This window comes from Hemitrygon akajei, chromosome 2 (genome assembly GCF_048418815.1).
Source record: "Hemitrygon akajei chromosome 2, sHemAka1.3, whole genome shotgun sequence".
Taxonomy (NCBI): Eukaryota; Metazoa; Chordata; class Chondrichthyes; order Myliobatiformes; family Dasyatidae; genus Hemitrygon; species Hemitrygon akajei.
The window spans coordinates 6,863,136-6,875,151 of record NC_133125.1 but is presented as its reverse complement, the minus strand read 5'-3'; the positions used below and the strand labels follow the sequence as shown (position 1 = coordinate 6,875,151).

At 54.6% G+C, this 12,016-nt stretch overlaps 1 protein-coding gene across 1 annotated transcript in view; it reads left to right on the top strand.

The window, feature by feature from the left end:
- Positions 1–12,016, top strand: part of adgrv1 (adhesion G protein-coupled receptor V1) — a 528,099-nt gene that overhangs the window by 19,044 nt on the left and 497,039 nt on the right. The window contains exon 2 of the mRNA XM_073066702.1: positions 1,333–1,517. Coding sequence (XP_072922803.1) covers positions 1,335–1,517 — 183 coding nt within the window. The 5' untranslated portion in view covers positions 1,333–1,334. The remainder of the gene's footprint in view (positions 1–1,332; positions 1,518–12,016) is intronic.

Sequence of the window (12,016 nt, the reverse complement as noted above, 5' to 3'; positions counted from 1 at the left end):
TCAGTTCAGAGAGAAACAGGAAACACACCAACATGGCCACAAACAACCCCACCCCATCTTCCCTCCCCCCACACAAAACTGCACCAAGATCATCGGCTCCAAACACCCCCCTCACCTGCACAACATTGACCCCTAAATCCCCCTCCTTGGCACAAAGAGTAGTGAAAACACAGAATATTAAAAACCATAAAGCTGAAAAAAAAAGTCTAGTCCAAAATGCATATGTGGAAACCTTGGTAGCATTCACCAGCACGATCAAAAGAGAGAGACTTCGGGCACAGCGATAGGCCCCACAGGGTTCCTGTTCGGCGGCAGAGCGATCCCACCAGCAGTCAGAAGGCCATCAGTGCTTGCACTCCGTATTCGTCTTGATGTTTCAATCTTCCTCGTTGCTTTAATCAGCGAATAATAGAAGCTTTATTATTGTTACTAATAAACAATAAGAAATTTAATGATCAAATCTTTTATAAAAACGATTGGGAAAGATTGTTTATGAATCTGCAAACTAAATATCCTTATTTTTCAGTTTCTTTGTTCATGGACCCCACTGCTCATGGCCTGTTGATCCCATTCCCATCAGAGAGGGGGCTAAATGGTATCCATGCCAGGGCCACCAGACTCAACAACAGTTACTTTCCCCAAGTAGTAAGGCTGATCAGCACCTCCCACCTATAAACCCACCCCATGACACCCTCAACCACCTCTTCTTTATCACTTCCTGTCAGAGTCACCATAAGTACAGACAGTCCTGTGCCTAGCGTCACTTTTTGAGAACTGTTCTGTCATCCTTGGCTGTTGGACCACTAGGCTCAAAAACAGTTACTTTCCCCAAGCAGTAAGGCTGATCAACACCTCCCACCTATAAACCCACCCCATGACACCCTCAACCACCTCTTCTTTATCACTTACTGTCAGAGTCACCATAAGTACAGACAGTCCTGACAATAGCGTCACTTTTTGAGAACTGTTCTGTCATCCTTGGCTGTTGGACCACTAGGCTCAAAAACAGTTACTTTCCCCAAGCAGTAAGGCTGATCAACACCTCCAGCCACTAACTCCACCACTACTTTATTATTTTCTGTCAGTCATCTTATGTACAAACATTGCTGTGTCTTGTGCCACTTTTATAGACATACCAATATTTTATTATGTTTTTTAAATTGCGTTCTTTATCATATTTTTTTTGTGCTGCATTAGATCTAGAGTAACAATTATTTTGTTCTCCTTTACACTTGTGTACAGGAAATGAAATTGAAACAGTTTTGAATCTTACGTAACCCAAATGATCCTCAGTTGGAACTAGTCCTGATTCTCTGAATTTTGTTGTTCTAGGAATGCCTGCTGCCTTCTCAGTGGCTGAGCTTGTTTTGGGCCTCTGTATCACCCTTGCATTTGCTGATACAGAAGTCAGGTTTGCAGGCCAAACAAGCTTTGTGGTGAACGAAACAAGTATATCAGTCGTACGTTTGGTTATTGAAAGGATTGGAGTTCCAGCCAATGTCACAGCACTCTTATTGGTAAGGAAAAAAACTTTGTTTCTGCGATTCCTTCTGAAGACTGCTGCTACATTTAAATATTGCAGTTGCTGTACATTTAGAATTATTTTACATGATTTACAACACTGGGAATTATTTAACAAAATGTTCTTATATTTCCTTTCATTTCTTCATTGCTTGTCAGTCTGTCCAACTATCCATCTGATACTTATTTGTGGAGAAGTAGGCTTGATATTTTCTTATCGTATTGCTATTATCTTATTATTATTGTAATTTATATTGTATTGCAGGAAGTTCAGTGTTTTATTCTGTATCATTCTTTCAAATAAAATAAAGTTTTTCTATAAAATGCATGTTAATGGAGCTTGAATATCATTCACTTTGTGAACAATGTCGGAGTTAGCGTCATCTTGACACGTTCAACATTTCAGGAAGAGCTTCTTCCCCACCACCACCAGATTTCTGAATGGACAATGAATCCATGAATATTACCGCTCTTCCTTTTTTTGCTCTCTTTTTGTGTTACTTACTTGATTTTTCTAAAGATTAAGAAAAAGTTGTTTCGAAAAATTTCTTGAAATCTAGTTTTGTCGTTGAACCCTATAATAATGAAATGAGAATTTCAGTGTTGGGTTAATTACAGCATTACAACACTTTGCCACCTTTAATGTACTCCACTGCATAATGTACTGGTTAGGCACAGGAGTACATTCAGCCAGAGACTCATTCCACCGAGATGTAACACTGAGCGTCATAGGAAGTCATTCCTGCCTGTGGACATCAAACTTTACAACTCCTCCCTCGGAATGTCAGACACCCTGAGCCAATAGGCTGGTCCTGGACTTATTTCCACTTGGCATGATTAACATTATTATTTAATTATTTATGGTTTTATATCGCTATATTTCTTCACTATTCTTGGTTGGTGCGGCTGTAATGAAACACAATTTCCCTCGGGATCAATAAAGTATGTCTGTCTGTCTGTCTGTTTACATCTCTTTCAATCCGACAATTATATTTTGCCTTCTTGTTCAAGTTTATTCTCATTCAATCATACACACGTATGCTGCCAAACAAAACAATATTCTCCTCAGGTCAAGGAGCAAAACACAGTATATACAGTTACACAAGACACATATTTACTGAATAAATATTCAGTATATTTAAAGCAGTTGTTGTTGGTTCTTGATCAATCTGGGTGAAAAAGGTCAGTGGAAGAAGATAGGAGAATGGAGTTGTGGGGGATAATAAATCAGCTGTGATAGAATGTTGATAGACTCAATGGGCTGAATGGCCTAATTATGCTTCTATGTCTTATGGCCTTGCATAGTTACAATCCAGTCATATCCTGGTGTAATGTCGTGATCAGATCTTAAAGTTCAAATTTATTGTCATTCAGCTACACAAACATATACAGCTAACTGAAACATCGTTCCTTTGAGGCCAAGGAGCAAAACACAGTGCATATAGTCACACGCAGTGCATGCAAACCAGGTATGTACATTCACATAGTCGTGATCCAGCACAAGTCCCTGAAGATTGGCATAAAGTGTGAGGTGCATGTCTATGTAAGACAGGATAATGTTACTGGCAGGGACCATTACAATAAAACATACAGTCATAAAAATACTTAAAATAGCAGCAATAAAGGATGTAAACTGACCATTTCAGGATGAGGGTGTCTGTGAGTTGGGGAGGAGAGTGAAGGTGGTCAGGGTCAGAGTGTGTGAGTTGGGGAAGGTGAGGTGGTCAGGGTCAGAGTGTGTCTGTGAGTGGGGGGGGTGAGGTGGTCAGGGTCAGAGTGTGTGAGTTGGGGAGGGTGAGGTGGTCAGGGTCAGAGTGTGTGAGTTGGGGAGGGTGAGGTGGTCAGGGTGTGAGTGTGTCTGTGAGTTGGGGAGGGTGAGGTGGTCAGGGTGAGAGTGTGTCTGTGAGTTGGGGAAGGTGAGGTGGTCAGGGTCAGAGTGTGTCTGTGAGTGGCGGGGGTGAGGTGGTCAGGGTCAGAGTGTGTGAGTTGGGGAGGGTGAGGTGATCAGGGTGAGAGTGTGTGAGTTGGGGAGGGTGAGGTGGTCAGGGTGAGAGTGTGTGAGTTGGGGAGGGTGAGGTCAGTGTGAGAGTGTGTGAGTTGGGGAGGGTGAGGTGATCAGGGTCAGAGTGTGTCTGTGAGTGGGGAGGGTGAGGTGATCAGGGTCAGAGTGTGTCTGTGAGTGGGGAGGGTGAGGTGATCAGGGTGAGAGTGTGTGAGTGGGGGGGTGAGGTGGTCAGGGTGAGAGTGTGTGAGTTGGGGAGGGTGAGGTGGTCAGGGTCAGAGTGTGTCTGTGAGTGGGGAGGGTGAGGTGATCAGGGTGAGAGTGTGTGAGTGGGGGGGTGAGGTGGTCAGGGTGAGAGTGTGTGAGTTGGGGAGGGTGAGGTGGTCAGGGTCAGAGTGTATCTGTGAGTGGGGGGGTGAGGTGGTCAGGGTCAGAGTGTGTGAGTTGGGGAGGGTGAGGTGGTCAGGGTCAGAGTGTATCTGTGAGTGGGGGGGTGAGGTGGTCAGGGTCAGAGTGTGTGAGTTGGGGAGGGTGAGGTGGTCGGGGTGTTAGTGTGAGTTGGGGAGGGTGAGGTGATCAGGGTGAGAGTGTGTCTGTGAGTTGGGGAGGGTGAGGTGGTCAGGGTCAGAGTGTGTCTGTGAGTTGGGGAGGGTGAGGTGGTCAGGGTGAGAGTGTGTGAGTTGGGGAGGGTGAGGTGGTCAGGGTGAGAGTGTGTGAGTTGGGGAGGGTGAGGTGGTCGGTGTGAGTGTGTCTGTGAGTGGGGGGGTGAGGTGGTGAGGGTCAGAGTGTGTCTGTGAGTGGGGGGGTGAGGTGGTGAGGGTCAGAGTGTGTCTGTGAGTTGGGGAGGGTGAGGTGGTCAGGGTGAGAGTGTATCTGTGAGTGGGGGGGTGAGGTGGTCAGGGTCAGAGTGTGTCTGTGAGTGGGGGGGTGAGGTGGTCAGGGTCAGAGTGTGTGAGTTGGGGAGGGTGAGGTGGTCAGGGTCAGAGTGTATCTGTGAGTTGGGGAGGGTGAGGTGGTCGGTGTGAGTGTATCTGTGAGTGGGGGGGGTGAGGTGGTCAGGGTCAGAGTGTGTGAGTTGGGGAGGGTGAGGTGGTCAGGGTGAGAGTGTGTCTGTGAGTGGGGAGGATGAGGTGGTCGGTGAGAGTGTGTGAGTTGGGGAGGGTGAGGTGGTCAGGGTGAGAGTGTGTGAGTTGGGGAGGGTGAGGTGGTCAGGGTGAGAGTGTGTGAGTTGGGGAGGGTGAGGTGGTCAGGGTCAGAGTGTATCTGTGAGTGGGGGGGGGTGAGGTGGTCAGGGTCAGAGTGTATCTGTGAGTGGGGGGGTGAGGTGATCAGGGTGAGAGTGTGTCTGTGAGTGGGGGGGTGAGGTGGTCAGGGTGAGAGTGTGTCTGTGAGTGGGGGGGTGAGGTGGTCAGGGTGAGAGTGTGTGAGTTGGGGAGGGTGAGGTGGTCAGGGTCAGAGTGTGTCTGTGAGTGGGGAGGATGAGGTGGTCGGTGAGAGTGTGTCTGTGAGTGGGGGGGTGAGGTGGTCAGGGTGAGAGTGTGTCTGTGAGTGGGGGGGTGAGGTGGTCAGGGTGAGAGTGTATCTGTGAGTGGGGGGGTGAGGTGGTCAGGGTGAGAGTGTGTGAGTTGGGGAGGGTGAGGTGGTCAGGGTGAGAGTGTGTGAGTTGGGGAGGGTGAGGTGATCAGGGTGAGAGTGTGTGAGTTGGGGAGGGTGAGGTGGTCAGGGTGAGAGTGTGTGAGTGGGGGAGGGTGAGGTGGTCAGGGTGAGAGTGTGTGAGTTGGAGAGGGTGAGGTGGTCAGGGTCAGAGTGTGTGAGTTGGGGAGGGTGAGGTGGTCAGGGTCAGAGTGTGTCTGTGAGTGGGGGGGTGAGGTGGTCAGGGTCAGAGTGTGTGAGTTGGGGAGGGTGAGGTGGTCAGGGTCAGAGTGTATCTGTGAGTGGGGGAGGGTGAAGTGGTCAGGGTCAGAGTGTGTGAGTTGGGGGGGTGAGGTGGTCAGGGTCAGAGTGTGTGAGTTGGGGAGGGTGAAGTGGTCAGGGTCAGAGTGTGTGAGTTGGGGAGGGTGAGGTGGTCGGTGAGAGTGTATCTGTGAGTGGGGGGGTGAGGTGGTCAGGGTGAGAGTGTGTCTGTGAGTGCGGGGGTGAGGTGGTCAGGGTCAGAGTGTGTGAGTTGGGGAGGGTGAGGTGGTCAGGGTCAGAGTGTATCTGTGAGTGGGGGAGGGTGAAGTGGTCAGGGTCAGAGTGTGTGAGTTGGGGAGGGTGAGGTGGTCAGGGTCAGAGTGTATCTGTGAGTGGGGGAGGGTGAAGTGGTCAGGGTCAGAGTGTGTGAGTTGGGGAGGGTGAGGTGATCAGGGTCAGAGAGTATCTGTGAGTTGGGGAGGGTGAGGTGGTCAGGGTCAGAGTGTATCTGTGAGTGGGGGGGTGAGGTGGTCAGGGTCAGAGTGTATCTGTGAGTGGGGGGGTGAGGTGGTCAGTGTGAGAGTGTGTGAGTTGGGGAGGGTGAGGTGGTCAGGGTCAGAGTGTATCTGTGAGTTGGGGGGGTGAGGTGGTCAGGGTGAGAGTGTGTGAGTTGGGGAGGGTGAGGTGGTCAGGGTGAGAGTGTGTGAGTTGGGGGGGTGAGGTGGTCAGGGTCAGAGTGTGTCTGTGAGTTGGGGAGGGTGAGGTGGTCAGGGTCAGAGTGTGTGAGTTGGAGAGGGTGAGGTGGTCAGGGTGTGAGTGTGTCTGTGAGTTGGGGAGGGTGAGGTGGTCAGGGTGAGAGTGTGTCTGTGAGTTGGGGGGGGTGAGGTGGTCAGGGTGAGAGTGTGTCTGTGAGTTGGGGAGGGTGAGGTGGTCAGGGTGTGAGTGTATCTGTGAGTGGGGGGGTGAGGTGGTCAGGGTCAGAGTGTGTGAGTTGGGGAGGGTGAGGTGGTCAGGGTGAGAGTGTGTGAGTTGGGGAGGGTGAGGTGGTCAGTGTGAGAGTGTGTGAGTTGGGGAGGGTGAGGTGGTCAGGGTCAGAGTGTATCTGTGAGTTGGGGGGGTGAGGTGGTCAGGGTGAGAGTGTGTGAGTTGGGGAGGGTGAGGTGGTCAGGGTGAGAGTGTGTGAGTTGGGGGGGTGAGGTGGTCAGGGTCAGAGTGTGTCTGTGAGTTGGGGAGGGTGAGGTGGTCAGGGTCAGAGTGTGTGAGTTGGAGAGGGTGAGGTGGTCAGGGTGTGAGTGTGTCTGTGAGTTGGGGAGGGTGAGGTGGTCAGGGTGAGAGTGTGTGAGTTGGGGAGGGTGAGGTGGTCAGGGTGAGAGTGTGTCTGTGAGTTGGGGAGGGTGAGGTGGTCAGGGTCAGAGTGTGTGAGTTGGAGAGGGTGAGGTGGTCAGGGTGTGAGTGTGTCTGTGAGTTGGGGAGGGTGAGGTGGTCAGGGTGAGAGTGTGTGAGTTGGGGAGGGTGAGGTGGTCAGGGTCAGAGTGTGTCTGTGAGTGGGGAGGGTGAGGTGGTCAGGGTCAGAGTGTGTGAGTTGGAGAGGGTGAGGTGGTCAGGGTCAGAGTGTGTGAGTTGGAGAGGGTGAGGTGATCAGGGTGAGAGTGTGTGAGTTGGGGAGGGTGAGGTGATCAGGGTGAGAGTGTGAGTTGGGGAGGGTGAGGTGATCAGGGTGAGAGTGTGTGAGTTGGGGAGGGTGAGGTGATCAGGGTCAGAGTGTATCTGTGAGTGGGGGGGGTGAGGTGGTCAGGGTCAGAGTGTGTGAGTTGAGGAGGGTGAAGTGGTCAGGGTGAGAGTGTGTGAGTTGGGGAGGGTGAGGTGGTCAGGGTCAGAGTGTATCTGTGAGTGGGGGGGTGAGGTGGTCAGGGTGAGAGTGTGTGAGTTGGGGAGGGTGAGGTGGTCAGGGTCAGAGTGTGTCTGTGAGTTGGAGAGAGTGAGGTGGTCAGGGTGAGAGTGTGTGAGTTGGGGAGGGTGAGGTGGTCAGGGTCAGAGTGTGTCTGTGAGTTGGAGAGGGTGAGGTGGTCAGGGTGAGAGTGTGTCTGTGAGTGGGGGGGTGAGGTGGTCAGGGTGTGAGTGTATCTGTGAGTGGGGGGGGTGAGGTGGTCAGGGTCAGAGTGTGTGAGTTGGGGAGGGTGAGGTGGTCAGGGTCAGAGTGTATCTGTGAGTGGGGGGGTGAGGTGGTCAGGGTGAGAGTGTGTGAGTTGGGGAGGGTGAGGTGGTCAGGGTGAGAGTGTGTCTGTGAGTGGGGGGGTGAGGTGGTCAGGGTGAGAGTGTGTGAGTTGGGGAGGGTGAGGTGGTCAGGGTCAGAGTGTATCTGTGAGTGGGGGGGTGAGGTGGTCAGGGTCAGAGTGTGTGAGTTGGGGAGGGTGAGGTGGTCAGGGTGAGAGTGTGTGAGTTGGAGAGGGTGAGGTGGTCAGGGTGAGAGTGTGTGAGTTGGGGAGGGTGAGGTGGTCAGGGTGAGAGTGTGTGAGTTGGGGAGGGTGAGGTGATCAGGGTCAGAGAGTATCTGTGAGTGGGGGGGGTGAGGTGGTCAGGGTCAGAGTGTGTGAGTTGGGGAGGGTGAAGTGGTCAGGGTGAGAGTGTGTGAGTTGGAGAGGGTGAGGTGGTCAGGGTCAGAGTGTGTGAGTTGGGGAGGGTGAGGTGCTCAGGGTCAGAGTGTATCTGTGAGTTGGGGGGGGTGAGGTGGTCAGGGTCAGAGTGTATCTGTGAGTGGGGGGGTGAGGTGGTCAGGGTGAGAGTGTGTCTGTGAGTTGGAGAGGGTGAGGTGGTCAGGGTGAGAGTGTATCTGTGAGTGGGGGGGGTGAGGTGGTCAGGGTGAGAGTGTATCTGTGAGTGGGGGGGTGAGGTGGTCAGGGTGAGAGTGTGTGAGTTGGGGAGGGTGAGGTGGTCAGGGTGAGAGTGTGTGAGTTGGAGAGGGTGAGGTGGTCAGGGTGAGAGTGTGTCTGTGAGTGGGGGGGGTGAGGTGGTCAGGGTGAGAGTGTATCTGTGAGTGGGGGGGGTGAGGTGGTCAGGGTGAGAGTGTATCTGTGAGTGGGGGGGTGAGGTGGTCAGGGTCAGAGTGTATCTGTGAGTTGGGGAGGGTGAGGTGGTCAGGGTGAGAGTGTATCTGTGAGTGGGGGGGTGAGGTGGTCAGGGTCAGAGTGTGTGAGTTGGGGAGGGTGAGGTGGTCAGGGTGAGAGTGTGTGAGTTGGGGAGGGTGAGGTGGTCAGGGTGAGAGTGTGTGAGTTGGGGAGGGTGAGGTGGTCAGGGTGAGAGTGTGTGAGTTGGGGGGGTGAGGTGGTCAGGGTGAGAGTGTGTGAGTTGGGGAGGAGGGTGAGGTGGTCAGGGTCAGAGTGTGTGAGTTGGGGAGGGTGAGGTGGTCAGGGTGAGAGTGTGTGAGTTGGGGGGGTGAGGTGGTCAGGGTGAGAGTGTGTGAGTTGGGGAGGGTGAGGTGGTCAGGGTGAGAGTGTGTGAGTTGGGGAGGGTGAGGTGGTCGGTGTGAGTGTGAGTTGGGGAGGGTGAGGTGGTCAGGGTGAGAGTGTGTGAGTTGGGGAGGAGGGTGAGGTGGTCAGGGTGAGAGTGTGTGAGTTGGGGAGGGTGAGGTGGTCAGGGTGAGAGTGTGTGAGTTGGGGGGGTGAGGTGGTCAGGGTGTGAGTGTGTCTGTGAGTTGGGGAGGAGGGTGAGGTGGTCAGGGTGAGAGTGTGTGAGTTGGGGAGGGTGAGGTGGTCAGGGTGAGAGTGTGTGAGTTGGGGAGGGTGAGGTGGTCAGGGTGAGAGTGTGTGAGTTGGGGAGGGTGAGGTGGTCAGGGTCAGAGTGTGTGAGTTGGGGAGGGTGAGGTGGTCGGTGTGAGTGTATCTGTGAGTGGGGGGGTGAGGTGGTCAGGGTCAGAGTGTGTGAGTTGGGGAGGGTGAGGTGGTCAGGGTGAGAGTGTGTGAGTTGGGGAGGGTGAAGTGGTCAGGGTGAGAGTGTGTCTGTGAGTTGGAGAGGAGGGTGAGGTGGTCAGGGTGAGAGTGTGTGAGTTGGGGAGGGTGAGGTGGTCAGGGTGAGAGTGTGTGAGTTGGGGAGGGTGAGGTGGTCAGGGTGAGAGTGTGTCTGTGAGTTGGGGAGGGTGAGGTGGTCAGGGTCAGAGTGTGTCTGTGAGTTGGGGAGGGTGAGGTGGTCAGGGTGAGAGTGTATCTGTGAGTGGGGGGGTGAGGTGGTCAGGGTGAGAGTGTGTCTGTGAGTGCGGGGGTGAGGTGGTCAGGGTCAGAGTGTGTGAGTTGGGGAGGGTGAGGTGGTCAGGGTGAGAGTGTGTGAGTTGGGGGGGTGAGGTGGTCAGGGTGAGAGTGTGTGAGTTGGGGGGGTGAGGTGGTCAGGGTGAGAGTGTGTCTGTGAGTTGGGGAGGGTGAGGTGGTCGGTGTGAGTGTATCTGTGAGTGGCGGGGGTGAGGTGGTCAGGGTCAGAGTGTGTGAGTGGGGGGGTGAGGTGGTCAGGGTGAGAGTGTGTGAGTTGGGGAGGGTGAGGTGGTCAGGGTCAGAGTGTGTGAGTTGGGGAGGGTGAGGTGGTCAGGGTCAGAGTGTGTGAGTTGGGGAGGGTGAGGTGGTCAGGGTGAGAGTGTGTGAGTTGGGGGGGTGAGGTGGTCAGGGTGAGAGTGTGTCTGTGAGTTGGGGAGGGTGAGGTGGTCAGGGTCAGAGTGTGTGAGTTGGGGAGGGTGAGGTGGTCAGGGTGAGAGTGTGTGAGTTGGGGAGGGTGAGGTGGTCAGGGTCAGAGTGTGTGAGTTGGGGAGGGTGAAGTGGTCAGGGTCAGAGTGTGTGAGTTGGAGAGGGTGAGGTGGTCAGGGTGAGAGTGTGTGAGTTGGGGAGGGTGAAGTGGTCAGGGTCAGAGTGTGTGAGTTGGAGAGGGTGAGGTGGTCAGGGTCAGAGTGTGTGAGTGGGGGGGGGTGAGGTGGTCAGGGTCAGAGTGTGTGAGTTGGGGAGGGTGAGGTGGTCAGGGTCAGAGTGTATCTGTGAGTGGGGGGGGTGAGGTGGTCAGGGTGAGAGTGTGTGAGTTGGGGAGGGTGAGGTGGTCAGGGTCAGAGTGTGTGAGTTGGGGAGGGTGAGGTGGTCAGGGTGAGAGTGTGTGAGTTGGGGGGGTGAGGTGGTCAGGGTGAGAGTGTGTGAGTTGGGGAGGGTGAGGTGGTCAGGGTCAGAGTGTGTGAGTTGGGGAGGGTGAGGTGGTCAGGGTGTGAGTGTGTCTGTGAGTTGGAGAGGGTGAAGTGGTCAGGGTCAGAGTGTGTGAGTTGGGGAGGGTGAGGTGGTCAGGGTCAGAGTGTATCTGTGAGTGGGGGGGTGAGGTGGTCAGGGTCAGAGTGTGTGAGTTGGGGAGGGTGAGGTGGTCAGGGTGAGAGTGTGTGAGTTGGGGAGGGTGAGGTGGTCAGGGTGAGAGTGTGTGAGTTGGGGAGGGTGAGGTGGTCAGGGTCAGAGTGTGTGAGTTGGGGAGGGTGAGGTGGTCAGGGTCAGAGTGTGTGAGTTGGGGGGGTGAGGTGGTCAGGGTGAGAGTGTGTGAGTTGGGGGGGTGAGGTGGTCAGGGTGAGAGTGTGTGAGTTGGGGAGGGTGAGGTGGTCAGGGTCAGAGTGTGTGAGTTGGGGAGGGTGAGGTGGTCAGGGTGAGAGTGTGTGAGTTGGGGAGGGTGAGGTGGTCAGGGTGAGAGTGTGTCTGTGAGTTGGGGAGGGTGAGGTGGTCAGGGTGAGAGTGTATCTGTGAGTGGGGGGGTGAGGTGGTCAGGGTCAGAGTGTGTGAGTTGGGGAGGGTGAGGTGGTCAGGGTGAGAGTGTGTGAGTTGGGGGGGTGAGGTGGTCAGGGTGAGAGTGTGTGAGTTGGGGAGGAGGGTGAGGTGGTCAGGGTGAGAGTGTGTGAGTTGGGGAGGGTGAGGTGGTCAGGGTGAGAGTGTGTGAGTTGGGGAGGGTGAGGTGGTCAGGGTCAGAGTGTGTGAGTTGGGGAGGGTGAGGTGGTCAGGGTGAGAGTGTGTGAGTTGGGGAGGGTGAGGTGGTCAGGGTGAGAGTGTGTGAGTTGGGGAGGGTGAGGTGGTCAGGGTGAGAGTGTGTGAGTTGGGGAGGGTGAAGTGGTCAGGGTGAGAGTGTGTGAGTGGGGGGGTGAGGTGGTCAGGGTGAGAGTGTGTGAGTTGGAGAGGAGGGTGAGGTGGTCAGGGTGAGAGTGTGTGAGTTGGGGAGGGTGAGGTGGTCAGGGTGAGAGTGTGTGAGTTGGGGAGGGTGAGGTGGTCAGGGTGAGAGTGTGTCTGTGAGTTGGGGAGGGTGAGGTGGTCAGGGTGAGAGTGTGTCTGTGAGTGCGGGGGTGAGGTGGTCAGGGTCAGAGTGTGTGAGTTGGGGAGGGTGAGGTGGTCAGGGTGAGAGTGTGTCTGTGAGTTGGGGAGGGTGAGGTGGTCAGGGTCAGAGTGTGTGAGTTGGGGAGGGTGAGGTGGTCAGGGTGAGAGTGTGTGAGTTGGGGAGGGTGAGGTGGTCAGGGTCAGAGTGTGTGAGTTGGGGAGGAGGGTGAGGTGGTCAGGGTGAGAGTGTGTGAGTTGGGGAGGGTGAGGTGGTCAGGGTCAGAGTGTGTCTGTGAGT